We start from the raw sequence: 20,990 nt of genomic DNA, 5'->3' as shown, positions 1-20,990 counted from the left end.
ACAGTGAACGTCTTTGCATGAACTTAGCCACTCTCACGAATCTCCACTACTGACTCCTGGGGAGCCAGATACGGGATGCATACGCAGTTCAATCCAGCTCTACAAGATGAGACGACATATCTAAAGCCGTAAAATTGATAATTCAGATTGGAAGTTTAAGATCAGATGCGCAGGCATATCATATCTCCCGGGACTGCCCAAGGAAGACCGGCGATGGGGCCCAGTTTTGGGGTATGTTTCCGCGTGGAAGGGAGAGAATGGGACTTCAGTAGGTAATTAATTACCTTATACTTTTGTGAGGCTGTCACGTTCTGATTTCTATTGTTTTGTGAGGGTCGGACGTAACGGAGAAGGTGAGTTGAGCTTTCGCCAAGCTTCCACTGCCGGTGGGGTTAGTGAGAAGAAAGCCTGGAATATGGTTCTACTGCAGGAGGATGTTTGGAGTTGCAGAGGGAGGATGGACGGTGTACAACGTGGTGAGGGCAAGTATTTGATTGGTAAATTATCTCCCGAGGAGGAAACGTCTCTCTGCAAGAGGTAGTCTTTGTCCGGTAGTAGGTGCTGTCAGTAAGGGTAGCACGGGCCTGTAATGGATGGAGGTATTACTTATTTGGGAACCTGAACCTGGTCATGTTTCCATCTCGTGAGGAGGGGCAGCGGAGAAGATGGCCAGGAACATGAAAGCTTCTTCTCCAGATGGGTGGGAGGGAAGAGGAGATATAAACTGCTGTGATTCTGCTGTTTGATTGTGTTTCGCCACCTCACCCTTCTCTCATCCTCTTAGCCCTCTTCAAGTCTCACTCAAGACTTTGTTTGCCAACTCGCTTATTTCGAATCAGAATAGCTAGATACTTGATAAATCATTCACTCGAGACAAGTATATCAACATGGTAGTCTTCTCCTCCCTCCTCAAAGCCCTCGCTGTCGCCAGCGCTGTCATCGCCTCACCAATTGAGCAACAGCTCGAGAAGCGCGCTGTCATTGGCCATGATAAAGTCGTTGGTTTCCCACAGACGGTGCCGAGTGGAAGTCTAGGTTCTTTGTACCTTGCGTACAAGCCTTTGCTGAAGGTTGTCAACGGCTGTGTGCCTTTCCCTGCTGTGGATTCTGCTGGCAATACAGGGTATGTTTTACGTTTCTCTGTTGTCTTGTGACTTTGGAGATTAGAGAATGTATAGCTAATGTTTGATATAGTGGCGGACTCGCTACTTCTGGCGCTTCAAACGGAGGATGTAGTTCCAGCACCGGACAAGTCTATGTCCGTAGTGGTGCACATAACGGAATGTACGCCGTGATGTACTCTTGGTAAGTACATCTATGTCGATATAAACCTGCAGGACTTATATATCCCCCGTAGGTACTTCCCTAAAGATTCACCATCCAATGGCCTAGGCCACCGCCACGACTGGGAAGGAGTCATCGTCTACCTCTCCTCCTCAACCAGCACCGACGCCTCCAACATCCTCGCCGTCTGTCCTTCCGCTCACGGCGGCTGGGATTGTGCCACTTCCGGCTACTCTCTCACCGGAACCTCTCCTCGCATCAAGTACGAGAGTATATTCCCTGTCAACCACGCCTGTGGTCTTACGACTGCTGTTGGTGGCACGCAGCCGCTGATTGCATGGCAAAGTTTGCCTGCTGCGGCGAGGACGGCGTTGGAGAATACGAATTTTGGGGATGCGAATGTGCCGTTTAAGGATGCTAATTTCGAAGCGAATTTGGCGAAGGCGACTTTCTAGATTGGTAACTTCCAAGTTGATGAGAGAGGGGTTTGAATGAGAAGGGTTGAAAAGATATGGTTATGAATGATTTGCTGATAGTGTTGTCATGGAGTTGAGGCATCCGTCGATACGGCCTCGCTATTGTATATACTTCTATTTTCATTTGTTATGGGGATTGATGGGGACGCATTGCCTTTGCATATGCAGGAGTTTTGTATTCATGGCATGACGAAAGTTGGGGACTGGCTTGAGATGAGATGAGTAGGAGAAATTGCAGAGATGATTGATCAACTTCAATCAATGTGTGCTGAATGCTTAAACAGAACCTCTCTGGAGTCTTACTTGCTTGAACGAAAGAGAGTCTAGTGAATTATGACCCGAGTGACACTCTGGCAGGAATAACAGAGTGGTCCGACTTCTCGGAGGGCCTTGAATGGAGATTGATGGTACCATTGCATACTCGAGCGTACGTTGACTTCAAACATAGTGGCACCAGGTGGAGGCTGAAGGATGCTTTCTGACAAGGTTCCGGGTCATGCATGGAAGGATATAAAGTTCGAAGGGACCGCAATCCATAAATGCAACTCTTGAAACAGGAGAGCACAGCCACCTTTCAGGATGACAGGCAACAAACTTGAAATAGAATGCGAAGCAGTGGGTAGTAGATATAAATATCAGGTTGAAGACTAAGTGAAGTGGAAGCCACCAGAGACTTGGAGTTCAAATCTTTGGTCAAACGCCAGCGTGGCTATTGCAATTTTGCTCGTTGTTTTTTGGGAGCTCTTATAAGAGATGGCGCAAACTAAATAACACAAAAAACATGATTTAAGATCAGTACCATTCTACCTGGAAGTTTCGAAGTGAGTCGGAATAGATCTACTCTTCAGCATTTGGATGTCTTGGATGAGAATCTGGGGAGAGGGGTCATTGCGTAAAGTTGAGGCCGAAGGTCGATAGCTTTCCGAGCCAGCCTTTGTGACAGCAATAATACTTCACATAGCATCCGATTTTTTTTTCTCTTTGTATCTCTTAGAAGTCGATATTTCGTACTTGTAAACCTGCTCTCACAACGACCTCGAAATCTTGTTTTCGGTCACTTTACACGTGACCAACCGACGCCGCTTCATCCGGTCGGGGATTAGCTTGCACAATCAATCCCTCTCGGACCGGAAGCTCTGGTCACGCCTAGCTCAAAATTCTCTCAGCTACTCCTGCTCTTCCTTCCCTCCAGTCCATCCGTCCGACTTTCACATATACCCAAATCTTCATCCCCCTTCTCCACAACAACCACATATTCACATAATGTTTGCTGCACGCAGAGCATTGTCGGGCGCTGCCCAGAGACGAGCATTCTCCGCAACTGCCAGAGACGTGAGTGCAACCTTTCAAGACGCAATTACCCCGAACTATCTCCAGATCCTCGAGCCGAGGCTGCAAAGCTTCAATTGCTGGTCGCAGAGTCAAATATACTTCTGCAGATATATGGAAATGTTCTGGCTGCTCTGAAGGTGTCAATTGATGCATTGGCGATGCAGATTCATTTTGTTGAATGCTGGCAACCGGAGTCAACGCAATAAGCCATTGTTTTGATTTGTCCATTTGCTAATCCATCCATTTCAGTTGTCGAAAGTCACAGTCCTCGGTGCTGCTGGTGGAATTGGACAACCTCTGTCTCTTCTCTTGAAGCTCAACCCCCGGGTTACAGATCTCGCTCTTTACGATATCCGTCTCGCCCCAGGTACGTCGACTTTCTATATGGAGGAGATTTACGTCTGAAGGAGGAAGAATGTCTTCTGGGCACAACTTGGCATCTATGAGTCTGACTTTATACAGGTGTTGCCGCTGATATTAGCCACATCAACACCAAGAGCAAGGTTACCGGATATGACCCAACACCAAGCGGTCTCGCTGCTGCCTTGAAGGGTGCTGAGATCGTTCTCATCCCCGCAGGTGTCCCCCGTAAGCCAGGAATGACCCGTGATGATCTTTTCAACACCAACGCCTCGATTGTCCGTGATCTCGCAAAGGCCGCTGCCGAGTCTGCCCCAGATGCCAACATCTTGGTCATCTCCAACCCAGTCAACAGCACCGTCCCAATCGTTGCCGAGATCTTCAAGGCGAAGGGAGTTTACAACCCAAAGCGTCTGTTCGGTGTTACCACCCTCGATGTTGTCCGTGCTTCCCGATTCGTTTCTGAGATCAAGAAGACCGACCCAGCTGATGAGGCTATTACCGTTGTCGGAGGTCACTCCGGTGTTACCATTGTTCCTCTCTTCTCGCAGTCCAACCACCCAGATCTTGTCGGTAACGCTGAGCTCCTAAACCGTGTCCAATTCGGTGGTGACGAGGTTGTCAAGGCCAAGGATGGTGCTGGATCTGCAACCCTCTCTATGGCTATGGCTGGTGCTCGTTTCGCCGAGAGCTTGTTGAAGGCTGCTCAGGGTGAGAAGGGTGTTGTCGAGCCAACTTTCGTCGACAGCCCATTGTACAAGGACCAAGGTGTTGAGTTCTTCGCCAGCAAGGTCCTCTTGGGCCCCAGCGGTGTTGAGGAGATCCAGGATGTTGGCAAGGTTACTGCTGAGGAGCAGAAGCTTTTGGATGCCTGCTTGGAGGACTTGAAGAAGGTAAACAATCCAATCCCCATCATTGACATGTCATATGCTGACTCAATATCCTCAGAACATCCAGAAGGGTGTTGCATTCGTCGAGGCCAACCCAGGAAAGTAAACTTTCCTACACAAACAAACTGGGGGATACGGAAGGGGATCTGGGGCGGGCGTCTAGAAGGAAAGGGAATTTTTGATGGATAATTTGCCTAAATACCAGCAAAACACCTCTGTCACTACCCTCGGAGTCTGCATTTTAAGCGTGTAGATTTCGAAAACACCACCACCTTTTGTACTATCAAACCTCAATGCTTCTTCGTTTATGATTTCAAAAGCTCTCCACTCTATTTTTTCTTGCAGATATTTTGTGCTTCATCTTACTGTGTCTTTTGCTTCAGAGCTGGATCAGGAATGGCGTGCATACCTCCGTTGATTTGAGGTAAGGCTCGGTAAGTGTATAGTGAATGATTTGCTGTGTGCGAGGGAATTCAGTCTACATAAAAGCTGTCTCAAAATATTGCTCTCGTTTCTACATCGGATCTTGACACCAGCACAAATACGCAATATGTGCGTAGACGTGGTGCTAGATGTTATCCATATTGATCTGTTTTGTCAATAGGCCATTTTCAATCTATATTATGATATCCCTTAAGTATAAATCCTTTCTGAGTTGCAGCGAGGTAGCTCTTCCTCACAATATATGTCTCATCTACGTGCAATGTGTTGACGATGTATCTGTTGCTGTCAAAAGCAAGTGTTAGTCTTCTTGGTAGTTTGAGCGCTGTGATTGAAATTGATGTGCCAATCATCGATGGATGTAGCGGAAATCCTGGCAGAACAGATTATCCCTATTTGCGTTGACCATGCCAGGATCATGCAACAACTCTGGTCTTTCATACTCAAGCTTGAGATCTCTAGCAAGCTCTTGCGTTGTTATAGCTTTCATAGGCCCCTTCACGATGTCCTCAATCTTCAAAAGATTCTTCGACCTTCGACGGAATACGAAAAGAGATCAGACAAGAGCGCTCCTCTCTTTCCCACACGTCTCGCCATTCACCATCCATGTCCAAATCCAAGTCCACCCTACGCCACCGAAGATCCCCCTCCCCCCCTCCCCCTCTCCCCCTCAAAGCAATATATAAGTCTCCTCCTGTCATTACTGGACAACAGCAGCCGCAGAATCAACCTAGCTCATGAATCATGCCTCCTGCCCCTGCGTTGACTTGTATTCTGTACGACCACCCATCAGAATGGAACAGCACTACCCAATTCCCTACGTCTCAACTTTGCTCTTGTTGTTTGTATCGAAAGTAGGATGGTAGTTACATGAGATTTGTAGCTAATGACACTAGGATTTGAAATGGATGTGTTGAGTGTGGTTGATAATAAAATTGACGATACTGAATCTGTGAGATGTGGTAGTTGAGCTGCACTGAAGTATTGAAAGAGTGGAATATGTATCAAATCTCATAGTCACGTCGTTGAGTAAATCCCATGCTAATAAAATATCTTCTTTTGCTAGTTAGAACTGCTAGGTTTAATTCTCGGCGGGATTCACACTGCTGTCAAACAAACTTGTGATGTTGTCAATGAATTTGGCACTGTCATGTTAGAGGTCATCATACCTGGCTTGTTTTCTATCCAAGCACTGGAGAACTCCTCTGAGGTGCTGGTATTGACGAGCAGCTGGAAAGGTTTGAGCGTGCAACAATGCAATAGGCTGAGAGATTTCATCTTGGTTGAAGGTTGCTCGTGGAGCACCGAGGACACAGGGTCTCGTTCGTGAGGCGGTTTCGCGGCTGAAGTCTGTGAGTGGAGAAGTTACTTGTATATAGCAGTGAGTCGGATCAATGAACAAGCAGTCCTCCGAAATGAAAGTGAAGTTTCAAGAATATCAGGCAAGTAGACTCAATATGAAGAATGTTGTATTGAGGAGAGAATTCATGCAGCCAGCCGCCCAAGCAACCCATAATTACTTCCCTTCCCTTCGCTCGCCGTTCTCAATACCACGCACGACATCTACTTGCTAATCAACCAATCCGATAATCACGAACCATGGCAGAAAATTCGAAATAGACTCGATATCTACGGTATCGGCATTTTCAATCCATAAACACACCCCATCACGTCTCATCACACAAACCAACAATCCAGAAGGGCTAGAGCGGGGGGTTTATGTTCTACCTAAATTACAGCGCATTCCGTTCGTCCCAGCAGAGTAAGCAGAAGGAGCAAAAATCAAAAAGCATAATTCGCAAATGAACAACAAATTCAAATTATGCTCGCTTGCTCGCCGAAATAGCATTCCATTCCATTTGTTCAGTTCAACCCTAAATAGTGTGCTGTACTGTGCTGTGCCGTGCTTCCATGTCATACCCGTCATATCCATAATCATGCGCCGTGAAAATTCTGCCTGAATCAGGAGAATTGAAATGAAGAATCGAAAAAGAAAACGAGAAGTAAAGTGCAATGAACAAGTAGGACGATGGTCATGTTGTAAAGGACGAGGGCAGTGACAGCTTAGAAATAGCCACGCATGGCCTCCTCGAAGCCTGTACCTCCCTTGAGGTCGCGGTCGAAAGCATTCGAGACGTCGAGGACACGCTTGATGTGTTCCATGCTGAGAGGCTCGCCCTTGTTGACAGCCAGAGCCTGGGCTGTGCGAATTGTGTTCTTGATCTACGAAATTGTCAGCTTGAGCCTCAGCAATAGGAGTTGTTAGTGGACATACCTGGCGACCATTGAGGTTATTCCGAGCAAGAGAGTTGTAGTCTTCCTCCGTGAAAGGCATCGTGTCGACACCCTCGAGGATCCGTACACGCTCAATGAACATCTTGAAGACGCTCTTCTTGGCCTTTGCAGTCAATTCGCCATATCGAAGAGCGATGTGAATTCTGGATTGGAAGGCATCATCGAAAGTCTCCACACGGTTTGTGGTCAAGAAGAGAATGCCCTGGAAGTACTCCAACAAACGAAGGAAGATGGAAACGAGAGCATTTCGGTGGATGTCCTGAATGGTTCGCTTCTCCAAGAACACATCTGCCTCATCCAAGAGAAGAACCGCACCCCAAGCGTGTGCGATATCAAGGATCTTCTGCAGCTCGCCCTCAAGTGTTCGAGGATCAGTGCCTAACTCGCCCGCTGAGACCATGTAGAGTGGGCACTTGAGGAGTTCTGAAATGCCTTCAGCGGTTAGAGTCTTGCCGGTACCTGGAGGACCATGAAGGACCGCAACCAGACCCTTGCCCTTGCCCTGAATGACATCGTCGATGCTCTCTGCTGGATGGTACTTGTGAGACTCGACCAAAGCCTTGACAATTTCCTTCGTATTGTCCTCCAAAACAAGTGATTCGTAAGCACCTTCGTTCCAGACAATCTCCTTGACACCAGAGACCGTGAATTCAAGCCAAAGCTTCTCGGCGAACGCAAATCCTAGAACCACAGGAGAAGCAATTAGATACTCCTCGTCGGTAAAGACGGGAAGTGCCTTCTTGTCCTCCTCTACAACAGCGGCAGACTCGCCTTCCTTGGAGACCATCTTGCTTGGGACTTCCTCAAGTTTCTCGACTGCGATTTCTTGGCCGTCGGCATCCACTGGAACTTCAACTAGACGAGGTTCGTTCTTCTCGTCCAGAACCACCTTCATCTTCATCTTTGGTTCATCATCGTCCTCCTTGCTCTGGCGAGTTTCGAAGGTATGATTTTTTTCCTCGTCGGAGCTGGTCAAGGATGTCAGTGAAAGCATGGGTTTATGGGGACGGGAGGACATACTCGTCGCCACAGCAACAGCCACCTTCAGAGTCAGACTCATCAGAATCGGAGTCGATGATATCTGGGTCCTTTGGCTTGACGGTGCTGACATTGTAATTTGGTAAGATCCGACGATGGATTGCTGGATCAATCATGATTCTGCCGTTGATGTTGACCTTGATGACCTGTCTCTTTTTCTTGACGTAAGCCATACCCTCGTGGCATTTGTAGTGGACGCCTTGGAGAGAGACGAATTTCTTGCCGCGCGTGATGAGTTCTTCTCGGAGCTTCTCTTCGTTCTTATGATACTTCAAGGGATAGCAGTTCAGACTGGTGATCTTTCGTGCCCCTTTGAAAGCCGGAACTTCGGATTCCATTGTGCCTAAATATTGTCAGTAGGATCAAGCAAACATGCTTGGAATGAAGCTTACCCATTCCCCAGGTCTTTCCATCATACTCAAGGTACTTGCCCTCGATGCTGTACCATTCGCCCTTCATGAAACTGAACTCCTTCTCGGCCAACTCAATCTTGAAAGCGCGAGGTTCATCGACGGAGCCATAGGTGGTAGTGTATGCCAGGGTATTAGGCTTGTACAGTGCCCAGAGATACTCGAAAGAAATCAAGCCTGACTCCAGCATAGGGTACAAGGTCTTCTTGGTCGCGGCATAGTCTTTATCGAGATACTTGAGGAGGACTTTCAGGTGCTTTCTCTTAGTTTCGTTGCGCTTGATGGCCTTCTTCTTGCCCTTCTTGACAGTGATCTTCGTGTTCTTGAGCTCCTTGGAAAGCTTGCGAAGATCCTCGAGATAAAGGAAGAGGAGGTTTGGGTCAACACAAGGTGTCTCTTCAACGAGACTGACACCCTTAACACCGTCCATAACATCAGTCAGAGCTTCCTTAATCAGTTTGCTTTTGATGTCTACGACAGTAGTCTAGATCAGATATCAGCGAATATTCTTGACTCAAAGTAACCTGTTGGCTTCGGCACAGAAAGCCGGAAAATGTCAAGAAGGACGGCTTACCTTGTACTTCCCCTCCCAGTCAAATGTTCTTCGGACGTTGAAGAGGTACTGATCGTACTCAGAGCTCTCTTCGTCTTCAGCCGTGTCGGTGAGTTTGTAGTTGTGGATTGTAGAATCCCACAGCTGATCAACTCTCTTGAACTCGAGCTTGCTGCCCCGCTTGCCCTTCTTCTTCTTGTCCTTCTTGATCTTCTTACCACTAGGATCAAGACCGAGAGCTGCCAGTTGCTTAGCATTTCTCACAGCCTGCAATCGAGCAGCAGCTCCTCCTCCCAAACCTCCCAAGGCTCGGCGGCCAGGTCTAATGCGTGATCCTAATCCGCCTCCAAGACCAGCCTGACCAAGACCTTGTAGTTGTTGCATCTGCTGCATTTGTAGAAGCTGTTGTTGAAGTTCCGCATTCGCATCAACCTCATCGTCCTCATCTTCGTCTTCTATATCGGTCTCGACTTCGCTCTCACTTTCGGAGTCTGAATCGGAATCTGAGGATACCTATAACCTGTTAGAAGCTGTCTTGAGGGGAGACCAGACTTTGAACGTACCTCTTTACGAGACTTCTTCTTGGATTTCGTCTTGCGTTTGTCCTTAGCTTTCTTTGCCTTCTTCTTCGCTTTACGCTTCCGCTTCTCCTTCTCAGTCTCTGTTTCTGAATCCTCACTTGACTCGCTTGAATCAGAATCACTATCATCAGAGTCAGAGTCGCTCGAGCTATCAGAAGAATCGCTCTCAACGACTTCCTCCTCCTTTGCCTTCTTCGACTTGGTCTTGCAAGCTTTGTCTGGTTCCTTGTGTTTCTTGGTCTTCTTTGATTGCGTAGTCGACTTCTCGGAGGATTTTGGTGACTTGATCTCTGCTTGTGTGCTTGAGCTTCCTTCTCCAGCTGCAGGAGCTCCGCCCTCTCTCTCGACCACCTGCTCACTCTGACTTGTGCTTGGAGTATCCATGATGCTGATTGTCTGTGTGATTGGGAACTTGGAACTTGGAGGTTGGAGGGAGTATTTGAGGTTCGGGAAGCTGCAAAGAGTTGCAGGATCTCTCAGCTTGTTGGAGAGTTGCCTTGTTGCTGCCTTGACTGTGGCTGCAAACGGAGCTTGATATTCACTATCCCTGTGGCACTGCAGCGCTTCGTATTAGCATGAAGGTCGTTATTTGGACATGAGGATCCGTCGCCGGAAGAGAAAACAACCAACATCTGGCTGTGAAAGGTGGTTCAACAAGGGTGTAACTTGGAAGGCTCCCTTTCACAAGGCAGGCGGCTACAGTGTAGACGGGATGATCAGCGGGTAGGTAGGCTTACCGATGTGTTCTACTCCAGCGGCTTTCCAGACTGAACGGCGAAACCGAGGATGGGTCTCTTCTTATGTGACCCGGCTGCTGGGATCTCGGTGACGATGACACGACTGTTCTCTTATGCCAACGGTTTTTATGACTGGAGAAAGGCGTTGCAAGCTGCAGATACGCGGCAGTGCAGTGCAGCTGCACTGGAAGATGTCTTGTCAAGACTGATTGGGTAAGGCTGTACTAGCGTCATAGTCATCGGCTGACCCCCCTGTCAACACCAACAAGGCTGAAAGGGCGAGAAGAGGTGGGCAGAATGTGAAGCTCGGAATGCCCGAAATGGCCATGATATGAGGATAGTTTCGGCTTGGATCAGGTATCGCTCCACGAGAAAAACCTCGTGGGGCCTCTCGAGGGCCTCTCTGCCTACTGTAGGTACGGTACATGGTACATTGACTCAGGCCGAGTAGAAGGCGTTCAGGCGTCAGGCGTCAGGCGGAGAACTGGAGACAAGGACAGGCAGCCGTGAGGCTGAAGTGGAGACATGATTGTGGCAAATTGTGGCCATAGCTCCTTTGATGTGGGTTGCCGTTGCCGATGTCAATAACGGAAAGCTACTTTATCGAGATACAGTACAGTATTATGGGGCTCTTTGATTTTTTCTCCTCTTCTTTGATCATCCTGTCAGCACGGTAGGGTTTCACAGGGTATTTGAACTGGCATTGCCAAATATAGCAAGCACTTTGAGACTTGGCTACACAACCCTTACCTGCGTACTCATATAGATACTCTATCGGCATGTGCTTTGTCGAGTCCTGGTTCAAAAATGCCTGGTAGCGATATTCACCAATAGAGATTCTCATAATACCCCCCCAACCAAATATAAACATCCCTCCAAAAGTCTGGATGTCCCTGCTCTAGAGCCTTGAAGCAAATCCTCAACAGAACATTTCACTTACGTATCATTACAGCAGACAAACCTAAATACCACGCACAGTGGAAAATATCTAAATTTTCAGAAAAGTCAACAATAATACACTGCTCCGTGAGACGCTGAGTTCTTCCTAGCAAATCAAACCTGCAGGTGGAGAATCTGGGGCAAGGCCCAGCCACAAATGTGGGGCCATCTATTTGTGGCACTGCAGGTGCTGCTTTGAGACTCGATTAGCAGTGGAACCTTTGTTCAGAACAACGAAGAGGAAACGTCATTACAATGAGGGCAACAGTCAATTTCATAGGTATACTTGATGATCAACAGTTTATTTGTTCCATCTTATTTGTTGATGCTGTACTATGAACAATCAGATATGATTGCTTGAATCTGTAAGTGTGAGAGTTTGCTGTCTGAAGGCAGCTGCAAACAAATCACAAGCAGGTTAACAGCTAAGTCTGAACAAGTCTAGAATTATCAATCCAACTTGCAAGAAGTATTGATGCTATATGTTGGCAGATATCCATTTTGCTCAAATTGTTCAAGTGTTTGTAGCAAATATCTGCTCTATGACTGGAAGGTAACCACACCCCCCGTCACGTGCACTGCAGGCAGATTTTGAAACCAGGTTGAGATGAGATATAAAGCTGTGGGGCCTCTGCAAGTTCTAGCGGAAAATGGTTCTATTAGCACTAATGGACGTGGCTTTGGCGCTGAAGGAGGGAAATCGGATGTTGAGGGAGAGTGTGAGGGAGCTAGGGGTGGAAGAGAACCAAGTTGGCTTGTCCTACTCTTGCACTCGATTGATGTGATCGAAGCTACTTCACAACTCATTTCGAAAGTCTATTTTGCTCCTACAATCTATTATTGAATCGTACTTTGGAGCCTCATCTGTGACCTCTCTTTCATAGCTGGGACTTCCTTCTGTGGGTTCAAACACATCTGGTCATCATCTCCCCTCCCCCCGTCTTCATCCACATATTTGAAACACTTTCACTTTAACCTACAGCATGAAGTAAGTTCATGCAGCAAATGTAAAAGCATGATCCTGAAGTCCTCGAAGCGGGCAGAGCATCCAAGGAACCGACATCAACGCTCGATCCGGCAACAGACATGCATACTCATCACGCTTATTGTTCTAGAACTTCTATCTATTTCGAGTCATACGCCGTGAAAAGAAACCTCGAGCCGTGAATTCTTCTTTGTTGGTGATGTATACCTGCGAATCGGAATGGAGGTCCAGTAGAACTAGAAGAAGAGTAGTAGGTAGGGCTAGGGGTAGAATGATGGAGACAAGCTTTTGAAGCAAGATTCTTGCAGAAACGACTGCTGAGAAAAGGTACTTAAAGGGTGCATCACTGGAGGAGATTCTTTTTCCCTTTTGGAAGGTAATTTCGACCTCGTTCTCGACACCACACAGAATCTTCACGCAACAGCCTAGATCTTCTGGTCCACTAAGCTAACAAGTAATAAGTGACCAAACATATCTGCACTTTCTACATCAAAAACAGACCAAAATCCATCAAGATCAATCATAAGGTAAACATCTCACCAACGACAAGTACACCTATTCTAAAATCTCTTCTACCAGAAGATGTCCGGACGTCAACCCGCACCACATATCCACATCCAAGGCCGTATCGGCATGCAATACCCATCACAAACTCGAGACGTCCTGTTCGGCACCATGGGTCTTCCTCCCCACTCCAACCCTCCTCGCCTCCCACAAGCATCCATCGACGCCGCACCCCCAACCGGTCGTCCCATCGTCCGACAGGCACCTAGAGGTATTCGAGGCCGAGGTCAACAAATTGCCCGTCGGGTCGTCAATGCTGTTCGACGAAAAAGTCACGCCTCAAAAGTCTCCGGTAATGGTTCTGATCAGGCTGATAATCACGCTCTGATTCCAGCTCCCGCATTCGTTCGACCAGTTCCTGGAAAGATCATGTACTTGGGAGCGGGTATTTGGCATTATGCTGCTGATGTAGCTGGCTGGCCGACTGAGGATGAAAGTCGGGTTGATGTTGGATCGGTTAAGCTTTTAGGAAAGAAAGACACGTATGTTGCTAATATTCATGAATTGACGGAAAGATACGGTAACACTCATGGTCTCTGAAGTCTTGATTGGCTATTAATCTCTTCTTTAAAATACATAGAATCTCGGAGTTAATGGGTACCGAGACAGAAGGAGTCATAATCCTTGCCAGAGAGCGGAGCTGGACGCATGGGTTGATTATGCCTCTCATTGGAAAATAGAAACTATAGACTGGCGGAACAGCTTCGGAACTCTGGCAATGATCCTGTCAATTGAGTACTCTCGGGAAGTGGGTGGATTCTTGGGTGTTGCGTCAAAACATCTTGTATATGAAGGAGTAGTTCTGATTAAGAAGAAGTTGTATTGATGCTTGCTCCCTTCCAGACTTTCGTTGAAGTCCTTCACTCTTTGATATACATTTCAGGCGACAACTCAAAAGAAGGGTTCCTTGTGATCATGCCCTCAGTCAGAAGCTCATGTGATGCAGTCTTAACAAAGCCTTAGCGCATAACATGTTGCAAGAAACCTCACCAACTGCAAGGAACACGGCATCTATTAGCGAAGCTGAAATTGTTTCGATGGAATGTCACACCAATGAGAAAGTACTTGGTGTCGGGCGAGTGAGTCCAAAGTCGCGCGCGCGACACAAGTCGCACGCACAATATAAGACAAAAAAATAGTTCTTTGTCCAGTTGAAAATAGAACTTTTTATATGAAATTCAAAACAGCAAAGTGAAGGAAGTCTCTCCTTGCCATCTGAACAATCATGCCGGTACTTCCAGCATCTCTGATTGGATTGAGCGGAGGCTTGTCAGAGTCGGACTACTTAGTATCACACGCTCTGAAAGCCCTAACTTGTGGTAATATATATAGCGTAGTAAGAAATCAGCGTGTTCATTAAAGTGTCGCTGAGTCTTGGCGGCTCTCGCTTAAGTGACTTGACGATTCCCTGAGGTAAACAAAGTGAAAGAATGCGGCATGTCGCATGTCACGACACGCCTTGAACAATCCAGAGTTATATTAAATGACTCAAAAACGTCTTGTCGCAGACCGCGCGTGATTCTGTTGATGGGGCAGCTGGCATGGGCGGCGAGCGCCTCTATATTTGCCCATCTAGAACCAGCTCCGTGCCTCCTCCTCTTGTTTCTTCAACAACTTCGACAACTTCCCTGTCCTACTTTGTAACTCCACCTGAAAATTCTGCTGTCTTAATTACTGTACATCAACAGCAAAGAGATCAAGTCTTCATACGCTGAAGCATATCTCCATCGTCACACCACCTCGGCTACCTCTGGGCAGTCTCGAGGCATCAACACTCACAGTACCGCATCAACAAGCAAACTTCCTCTACTCGTCAGTACATTATAGGATCGTAATAGAAAGGAAATGTAGCTGCTAACATCATCCAGACAATGTCAGACCGCAGACTTCCCCTCGGTCCAAACTCCAAGATCAGCGCCTCCGGCAGACGTACGGCTGTGCATCCACCACTCCGCCGCTCAGCCGGCCACAACAAAAGCAACCCCGTGGAGGAAGTCGACGACTTGGACTCGGAAGACCCAGCTCTTCTACTTTACCAGCGTCCGAAAATGCCTCGATTCAAAGGCCCAACAAAGGCACAACTGACGGCGCGGCAATTCAACCCGCGGTCAGGAGTCCCGCTGAGCAAGGATGAGCAGTGGAGAAACTGGGAGGCAGACCAAATCAGGCTCGAGAGAGAGCACAATCAGAGAAGAGAAGTCCTTCTCCGAGAGCGCGACTTACAAAGAGGCCAACAAGCAGTTGAGGAGGAGGAGGAAGACCTTGAGATGGAAGAGGAACAGGAGAACAGGTTCCCATACCTTCCACCAAGAAGACACTTTACTCCCGAACCTTTCCATGACGAGATGCTGGAAGGCGACATTCACGATCTTGCACCTGCTTCTAAACGACGAAAGCTGGGTAGGGAAAGACAGAAATCTTCTCACGCCTCAGAAATGCTTCGAGGGCCTCGAGGCAATCCAAGTCCACTTAGACGCCGGAACAGACAGGAAAATGAGTGGCACCCTCCCCAAAACCGCTTTCGGTATCGCGCGGGAGAGACATATGGTTCCTCTCCACCACAGCCACCACAGCCACCTCGTCCAGAGTCTGGATACCAGCCCTCACATCCAGGCTCAATGAGACCTTGGCTTCTTCAAACAAACTCCGGCATTCCGACCAGGTTTTCTCCTCCACGTCCAAGACCACGCTCTCGACTCCCAGAAATGCCTATACCTCGGCCCCGTCAAACAACAGAGCCGGCCTCCCCTGGTCTATTTGTTGACCAGTCACCACCACCGCCAGTACCACAGGGCGAAGAAGACTCTTCAATGGCTGCCGTCAAGGAAGAAGAGCCAGAGGAAGACTTCTACGACAAATCTGTACTGAGCAACCCTATATCTTCGTCTCCAGTTCGGGGAACACAACCAGCAACTGGTGAAGAAGAAGATACTGGTGATGGTCAGACTACCAATCCCGGAGATCTTCCATATCTGCCCTTCAAGGACGTAGTTTTCGCACCATTAGAAGCTTTGCTTGGAGCCGAAGTCGGAGATATGGAAGTCGTTAGTAACGGCGAGTCCAAGAAGACTCTTCCAGTAACAGAAGTTTTCCGAAAGTAAGTATTCTCTCTGCCCGCACATATGTCCCTTAGAAGACGTCACTAACATGCACCCCGACAGAATTGAGGGATACACCAAAAGGGCGGTGACTCAAGGCTCTTTGGATGAGATCGCTGTGGTGCAAAAGAAAGGTCTTATCGACTTGAAGCAGGGTTATCGACAAGCCACAGCAAAGGTCGAGAAACAAGAGGAGGAACTGGCAGACAAGGACCGTGAGATTGATCGTCTGAAGGAGATCATTCAGCGGAAGAGAAGGGATCCTGAAGAGGATTGGGAAGAATGAATCTTGGTGTGTAATGGTTAATCAAGATGCTTTCGTTGCTGCAAGAGATAGGAAAGGATAATATAAGAACCTCATCTTAACATCCCATGATTCCTCTATTGTACTCGTGTACCGCTCGTGGACTGAATGAGATTCTGTTGTTTGGTCTCCCTGTGTGCCAGCTGCCGTTCAAATAATGATAGTGATATTTTCAGTAGGGCGGGTGATGCCGGAATATACCAATATAAAATCAAATCTGCAATCCGAAAGGTAACTTGACTTGCAACTTGGATGGAGCAAGCTGAAAGGTCCTGTGACGTCCGAATTGCTTCCAACTCTTTCGTGTGGTGCCAGTGTAGGTGGGCCCGCTCAGTGTACAAAATTCCTATGAACGAACACTTGCTCCTGAGATTCTTTCCCACAGTTCTCCGTTCAACCACAGAGCTATATTGGAAATGAACTGCGGCAATGCTCTGTAAACGTCAAATAATTTCGCGCTGAATGATGACACAGGTCGTGGAAGCACGTCCCAGGATATCAGCAAGGGATACCAGAAATTATGAAATCACGAATAGCGGAAAGAAATCAGGATATTGAAAGACCCATTTCATATCGAGTGCCTCAGCACAGATGTCATGCACGTAAGGTGCTTGCCTGCATATGCAACTACGCCATCCTGAGTTCAGAATCCCCATCCTAGTATTGCAAGCAGACACGAATGTGCAGAAATTATTCCCCATATTGCAGAAACCCTAAGCAGCAGCAGCAATTGCGCGAGCAAGTATGTATCAAGCTGTTGCGAGAAATGAACATTTATCCAGATCAAGCGTGCAAGACGGAACGAGCAAGCAGCTAATAACAGCAAAGAATATCAAAAGAGGAGCAAAGAAGAAAAGTGAACCTCAATATCCTCCGGAAACAAATGAACCAGAGTCAAAGAGTATGGCCAAGGCAGGTGATAGAGCAGAGATCGAGCGAATCAATCAACAAGGTATCGAACCAAAGTGCTGTCCATCTATTGCTCCATGCGGTCACCCTCAGCGTCCTCGACGTAATCGATACAATTTGTGTCAGCAGCGTCATCAGAAACCGATAGGTTCTCCATATCGCCATCGACGGCATCATCATCTTCTGCGACAGGACCTGGGAGGTTGCCATTAGCATCGATTTCACCTGCATGTGTCAGTGAGGTTCGCAAAGCAGGAATGGAGTCCAAGTACCGCTCTTCTCCAAAGCCTTCCACTTCTTTTCCAGCAAGAATGCCTTGTAATCGTCACCACCAGCAGTCTTAATGTGCTCAGAGATCTTGCCCCACATGGCAGTCTCTTGCTTCTTGAGAGCGTTAATCTGGTCATTCTTCATCTTCTCAAGGGCGGCTGCTTGGTCAATTTGCATTTGTTCCTTTAGTGCGATGAAATCGGCATCGATGGATTTCTTGGCGGCAACAAGCTTGGGGAGCTGAACAAAACAAAGTCAACACGCTGGTAAGAAAGAGGTATGGGGGCGAAGAGAACTTCAAACGAAGGGAATGGATGAAATAACTTACATCAGCCTCATTGAAGTCTTGAGCAACAGCTTCCAATTTGGCGAAACGCTTTCGAAGAGAATCCTTGCCAGGAACTGTACCGGTAATCTCAGTCCAAGCCGGCTCAATCTCCTCCCACTTCTTGCCCTGGCGGCGCATATTGACAATAAGCTTGTCCTCCTCACAAAACTCAGCCCAGCACTCAGGGAACTTGGTACCAGCAGCGCGCTTAGCAGGAGTATCACCATTGGTAGCCTTAGCTTTCTTGGTGGGTGTCTCGCCATTGGCAGCCTTGGTTGGACCACGCTTCTTGCCGGCAGACTTTGGGGCACCGTTGGTGGCGGGTGTGGTCATCTCAACATCACCGTTCTCAGCACCATTTGGGGTTGCAGGAGTCGCATCGGCCTTCTTCTTTGCAGGACCGCGCTTCTTTGGTGCCGCAGCCTAAGAATATATAAGCAGAGATCAAGAGCAACGAAGACCGTTTATAATTACCTTGGGGGTAGTTGGCTCCTCAGCATCACCAGTGGCTTCTTCACCCTCCCTGGGAGCAGGCTTTTCCTTCTTGACCGCAGGCTTGCGTGGCTTCTTAGCTGTCTTTGTTGGGGTTTCTGCTTCAGCATCATGGGTAGCAGTCTCGCCATCCTCGGCGTCGTTGGTGACTGGCTTTTCCTTCTTTACTGGAGTCTTGCGGGGTTTCTTGACCTTGGTTGGAGTCTCGGTGATAACAGGCTCTGGGGCACTGACAGCTGCGGTATCGTCGGCCATCTGAATGAAAGAGAGATATTAGCAATAGATCGCTGGCACAAGCTGTGAATAATAGAAGCTAGGATAGATCGAGACCTTGACTTGATGTAATCGAGAAAGCAAGCTGAGAAGATGGAGAATCTCAAGAACTTGAAGTTGAGGAAGTGCGCGGCTTGTACGATGTTACAGAAGAGCGAGAGCGAAGTACTGTGATGTACACAATATGGAGTGGGTGGAGCGAGGAAATGGGGGTTTTGTACAGAAGCGGACGAGAAAGAAAACAAAGCCTGCTCGCGTGGCGAAGGCGCTTGTTTGTTTTGATTGATTTGAGTGGGGCAGGGAAGGAAAGCGAACGTGAAGGTGAGCGACCGATAAAATAACAACCACAACCCAAGACATGGAGAAGGTTGTGGCTCAAGCAGGTAGCCAGGAGATTGAGATTGGGACTTTAGACAGATCGAAGGCTGAATTAGTCAACCACAAATTGCGATTGCTTTCTGACAATGCCATCTCCAAGAAGCCAGAACACTGCAAAGATCGTGCAAGAAAAGCGCTCTGCAAGGTCCAGTAACTCGACAATATGGGACAGAGGTAGGAGAATATAGCGTGGCAGACTTACCTCAGGTTGATCAACAGCCTCTACGATAAGGTCTCCTAGAGACATGCTGGGCCCGGTGGGAGTTGCGAGGTCGACTGTAGACATTTTGAATGTTGAGAGCGATGAATCACAGACGTTGTATGAAGTATGTGGGCTGGATGTTGTATTGCTGATCGAGGTGTAGATAGATCGAAGCAAGGCGCTGAAAAGAATTCTGTTTGTTGTGTATAGGTGGAAGAGATGTTGGAAATGGCGGGCGACGGGCCTTTTGTAGGCTCAACGATGAGTGGTGACAATCAGAATCAGGCAGCAAAAGTTTAGTGGAATTGATGAGAGTAGCGAGAAAAAGGTGAAGAGCCTCAAATTACTTGACAACACCAAAATGGTAGGCTCTGGACTAGATTAGGTTCAGAATTAGACACTCACAGAAAACATACAACCCGCAATAGAAATACTCACGCCAAATAATCTCAGCTCCAGTAGAGCAGGAATGCATCTCGAGAATGACTTTAGATTCTGGCTCCTGCGACTTTAAAACAAGTCACAAATCAGCAGATCCAGGAAAGTGTCGAGTGAATCTGTTTATACGCTTCAAGAACGCAACCGTTCCACCAAGCTCTCACGAATTTTGAGAATCAAACATTAGAGTCTAGATGATAAGGCAGCACATAGGATATTTCTAAAGCAAAACTCAAGTAAGATTGCAGGATTATCTTCGAAATGAATTCGATGGTCTGCAGAATTGCAAGAATTATATAGCCCTCACATGACATGGGGGATGAGCAACGATTCGGAGGCAAGAATAGAAGACCTCAAATGAGACCATATGCAGGTTAAGCTTTGCCTTTGCACGAAAAGAAAGATGTCTTCATGACAATGAGATGTCCGAAGTGAATGCGACCAGGTCACGTGACACATATGTGACAGGAAATAAATGCTAGCTTCCATTTCGACGTTGCTAGCTGAGGAAGATGCCCGATCATGGCTCCCAAACAGTTTTCCTTCGGAAAACGGCGAGAAAAGCATGAAATAAATCATACCCATATTCCAGATCTAAACACTCTTCACAGTCTTGCGACTGTGACCTGTGTTGACAGCAAAACTTGGCTAATCAAAACCAGCGAGACAAAAACCAATCCTCTGGAGAAGCCAAACTCAATTTCTGAAAAACATAAACATACATGGAAGTACAGAAAAAATAGCACAGTGCTTGAAGGTCTTGTCTGTCCCTTATGGTCATTTCAAGGACTACTTGATGCTCCAACGACCCTGATCAAATGAAGTAATAGATGTCTGCTGAGTATGCGATCAAGCTTACTGAGCATAGTGCTCGTTCAAATGCTCTCGTTCTCTCAGATGATATGATCTGACCATAGGTATGATCTCCGGCTCAGCAAATGTCGTTAGATTAGGTATCCAAGGACTGCTTTGTCATCAGCCGAGGCTCCGACCAATTCCACTTCTTGGATTCCAGCCTTCTGCTCTCCGTCAAACTCTTTATTCGGACTACAAAGCCACGCATAATATCTTCTAAATATTTTGTTTGTCAAATGGGTTTATGTGTAATGTCAGTCGATGTTTGCCATACATACTGGGCAGTATGCCCTTGGTCCCGTCTCGCGGACATGCCAATGGTTCCTGAGCTTCACGACATTACACGGTCAACAGAGACTTAGCAAACAGCCCCGTTGACAGATGTACAGGGTAGAGGTTTGAATACTTCAGCCCGCCCCGTTCTCTTGTATCCATCGAGTGGCGGTTCAGATTCTCGTATTCTTGATTCGAGCGTCATGTGACATTCGCTCTCCACTCTCATCTATTGGAGAAAAGTGCAAACGCACCATTCCGCTCATCGTAGTGTTCGACCGAAGA

General features: G+C 47.5%; 7 protein-coding genes across 9 annotated transcripts; 5 read left to right on the top strand and 2 right to left on the bottom strand.

Annotated features, from left to right (window-relative positions):
• Positions 1–887: 887 nt before the first annotated feature.
• ONS95_014571 (uncharacterized protein) lies at positions 888–1,739 on the top strand (the record flags this gene model as incomplete). The annotated part of the gene is made up of 3 exons (XM_058508231.1): positions 888–1,123; positions 1,195–1,305; positions 1,358–1,739. 3 exons carry the CDS (start codon positions 888–890, stop codon positions 1,737–1,739), a joined length of 729 nt encoding a protein of 242 aa, XP_058355913.1.
• A 1,284-nt stretch (positions 1,740–3,023) lies between these two features.
• MDH1 (Malate dehydrogenase, cytoplasmic) lies at positions 3,024–4,448 on the top strand (the record flags this gene model as incomplete). Its single annotated transcript, XM_058508230.1, has 4 exons — positions 3,024–3,092; positions 3,342–3,459; positions 3,555–4,345; positions 4,401–4,448. The coding sequence occupies 4 exons, from the start codon at positions 3,024–3,026 to the stop codon at positions 4,446–4,448; spliced, it is 1,026 nt and encodes a 341-aa protein (XP_058355912.1).
• Positions 4,449–6,605: 2,157 nt separating this feature from the next.
• Positions 6,606–10,895, bottom strand: ONS95_014569 (uncharacterized protein). Of its 2 annotated transcripts, none has more exons than XM_058508229.1 (6): positions 9,643–10,895; positions 9,101–9,592; positions 8,509–9,010; positions 8,099–8,459; positions 7,059–8,046; positions 6,606–7,006 (listed from the first exon to the last, which is right to left on the bottom strand). In XM_058508229.1, exons 1-6 carry the CDS (start codon positions 10,042–10,044, stop codon positions 6,848–6,850), a joined length of 2,904 nt encoding a protein of 967 aa, XP_058355911.1. In that variant the 5' UTR covers positions 10,045–10,895; the 3' UTR covers positions 6,606–6,847. The 2 variants fall into 2 exon arrangements, with proteins under 2 accessions (XP_058355911.1, XP_058355910.1); XM_058508228.1 differs by having other exon boundaries at positions 8,509–9,592; positions 9,643–10,215; positions 10,398–10,895.
• A 2,008-nt stretch (positions 10,896–12,903) lies between these two features.
• ONS95_014568 (uncharacterized protein) lies at positions 12,904–13,425 on the top strand (the record flags this gene model as incomplete). Its single annotated transcript, XM_058508227.1, has 1 exon — positions 12,904–13,425. The coding sequence occupies one exon, from the start codon at positions 12,904–12,906 to the stop codon at positions 13,423–13,425; it is 522 nt and encodes a 173-aa protein (XP_058355909.1).
• Positions 13,426–14,394: 969 nt separating this feature from the next.
• On the top strand, positions 14,395–17,081 carry ONS95_014567 (uncharacterized protein). The gene is made up of 2 exons (XM_058508226.1): positions 14,395–15,982; positions 16,047–17,081. Exons 1-2 carry the CDS (start codon positions 14,757–14,759, stop codon positions 16,267–16,269), a joined length of 1,449 nt encoding a protein of 482 aa, XP_058355908.1. The 5' UTR covers positions 14,395–14,756; the 3' UTR covers positions 16,270–17,081.
• ONS95_014566 (uncharacterized protein) lies at positions 16,812–20,531 on the bottom strand. Of its 2 annotated transcripts, XM_058508225.1 has the most exons (6): positions 19,578–20,531; positions 19,140–19,515; positions 18,269–18,541; positions 17,795–18,217; positions 17,469–17,706; positions 16,892–17,421 (listed from the first exon to the last, which is right to left on the bottom strand). In XM_058508225.1, exons 2-6 carry the CDS (start codon positions 19,221–19,223, stop codon positions 17,264–17,266), a joined length of 1,176 nt encoding a protein of 391 aa, XP_058355906.1. In that variant the 5' UTR covers positions 19,224–19,515; positions 19,578–20,531; the 3' UTR covers positions 16,892–17,263. The 2 variants fall into 2 exon arrangements, with proteins under 2 accessions (XP_058355905.1, XP_058355906.1); XM_058508224.1 differs by lacking the exons at positions 19,140–19,515; positions 19,578–20,531 and adding an exon at positions 18,617–18,759 and having other exon boundaries at positions 16,812–17,421.
• ONS95_014565 (uncharacterized protein) lies at positions 20,100–20,399 on the top strand (the record flags this gene model as incomplete). Its single annotated transcript, XM_058508223.1, has 1 exon — positions 20,100–20,399. The coding sequence occupies one exon, from the start codon at positions 20,100–20,102 to the stop codon at positions 20,397–20,399; it is 300 nt and encodes a 99-aa protein (XP_058355907.1).
• Positions 20,532–20,990: the final 459 nt, after the last annotated feature.

Source organism: Cadophora gregata, assembly GCF_030347475.1.
Source record: "Cadophora gregata isolate MNR1 chromosome Unknown scaffold_9, whole genome shotgun sequence".
Lineage (NCBI taxonomy): Eukaryota > Fungi > Ascomycota > Leotiomycetes > Helotiales > Ploettnerulaceae > Cadophora > Cadophora gregata.
The sequence above is the reverse complement of the archived record's forward strand: the minus strand, read 5'-3'. Positions and strand labels throughout refer to the sequence as shown.

Excerpts from the sequence above, each read along its gene's own strand:
- ONS95_014567 (XM_058508226.1), top strand. The coding sequence starts at position 14,757 with ATGTCAGACCGCAGACTTCCCCTCGGTCCAAACTCCAAGATCAGCGCC. Across the intron at positions 15,983-16,046 it reads GTAACAGAAGTTTTCCGAAA|AATTGAGGGATACACCAAAA; the intron begins GTAAGTATTCTC and ends GCACCCCGACAG.
- ONS95_014566 (XM_058508225.1), bottom strand. The coding sequence starts at position 19,223 with ATGTCTACAGTCGACCTCGCAACTCCCACCGGGCCCAGCATGTCTCTA. Across the intron at positions 18,542-19,139 it reads AGGCTGTTGATCAACCTGAG|ATGGCCGACGATACCGCAGC; the intron begins GTAAGTCTGCCA and ends TCTTTCATTCAG. Across the intron at positions 17,707-17,794 it reads AAGACTTCAATGAGGCTGAT|CTCCCCAAGCTTGTTGCCGC; the intron begins GTAAGTTATTTC and ends TGTTTTGTTCAG.
- ONS95_014569 (XM_058508229.1), bottom strand. The coding sequence starts at position 10,044 with ATGGATACTCCAAGCACAAGTCAGAGTGAGCAGGTGGTCGAGAGAGAG. Across the intron at positions 9,593-9,642 it reads AGAAGAAGTCTCGTAAAGAG|GTATCCTCAGATTCCGATTC; the intron begins GTACGTTCAAAG and ends AACAGGTTATAG. Across the intron at positions 8,460-8,508 it reads TGGAAAGACCTGGGGAATGG|GCACAATGGAATCCGAAGTT; the intron begins GTAAGCTTCATT and ends GACAATATTTAG.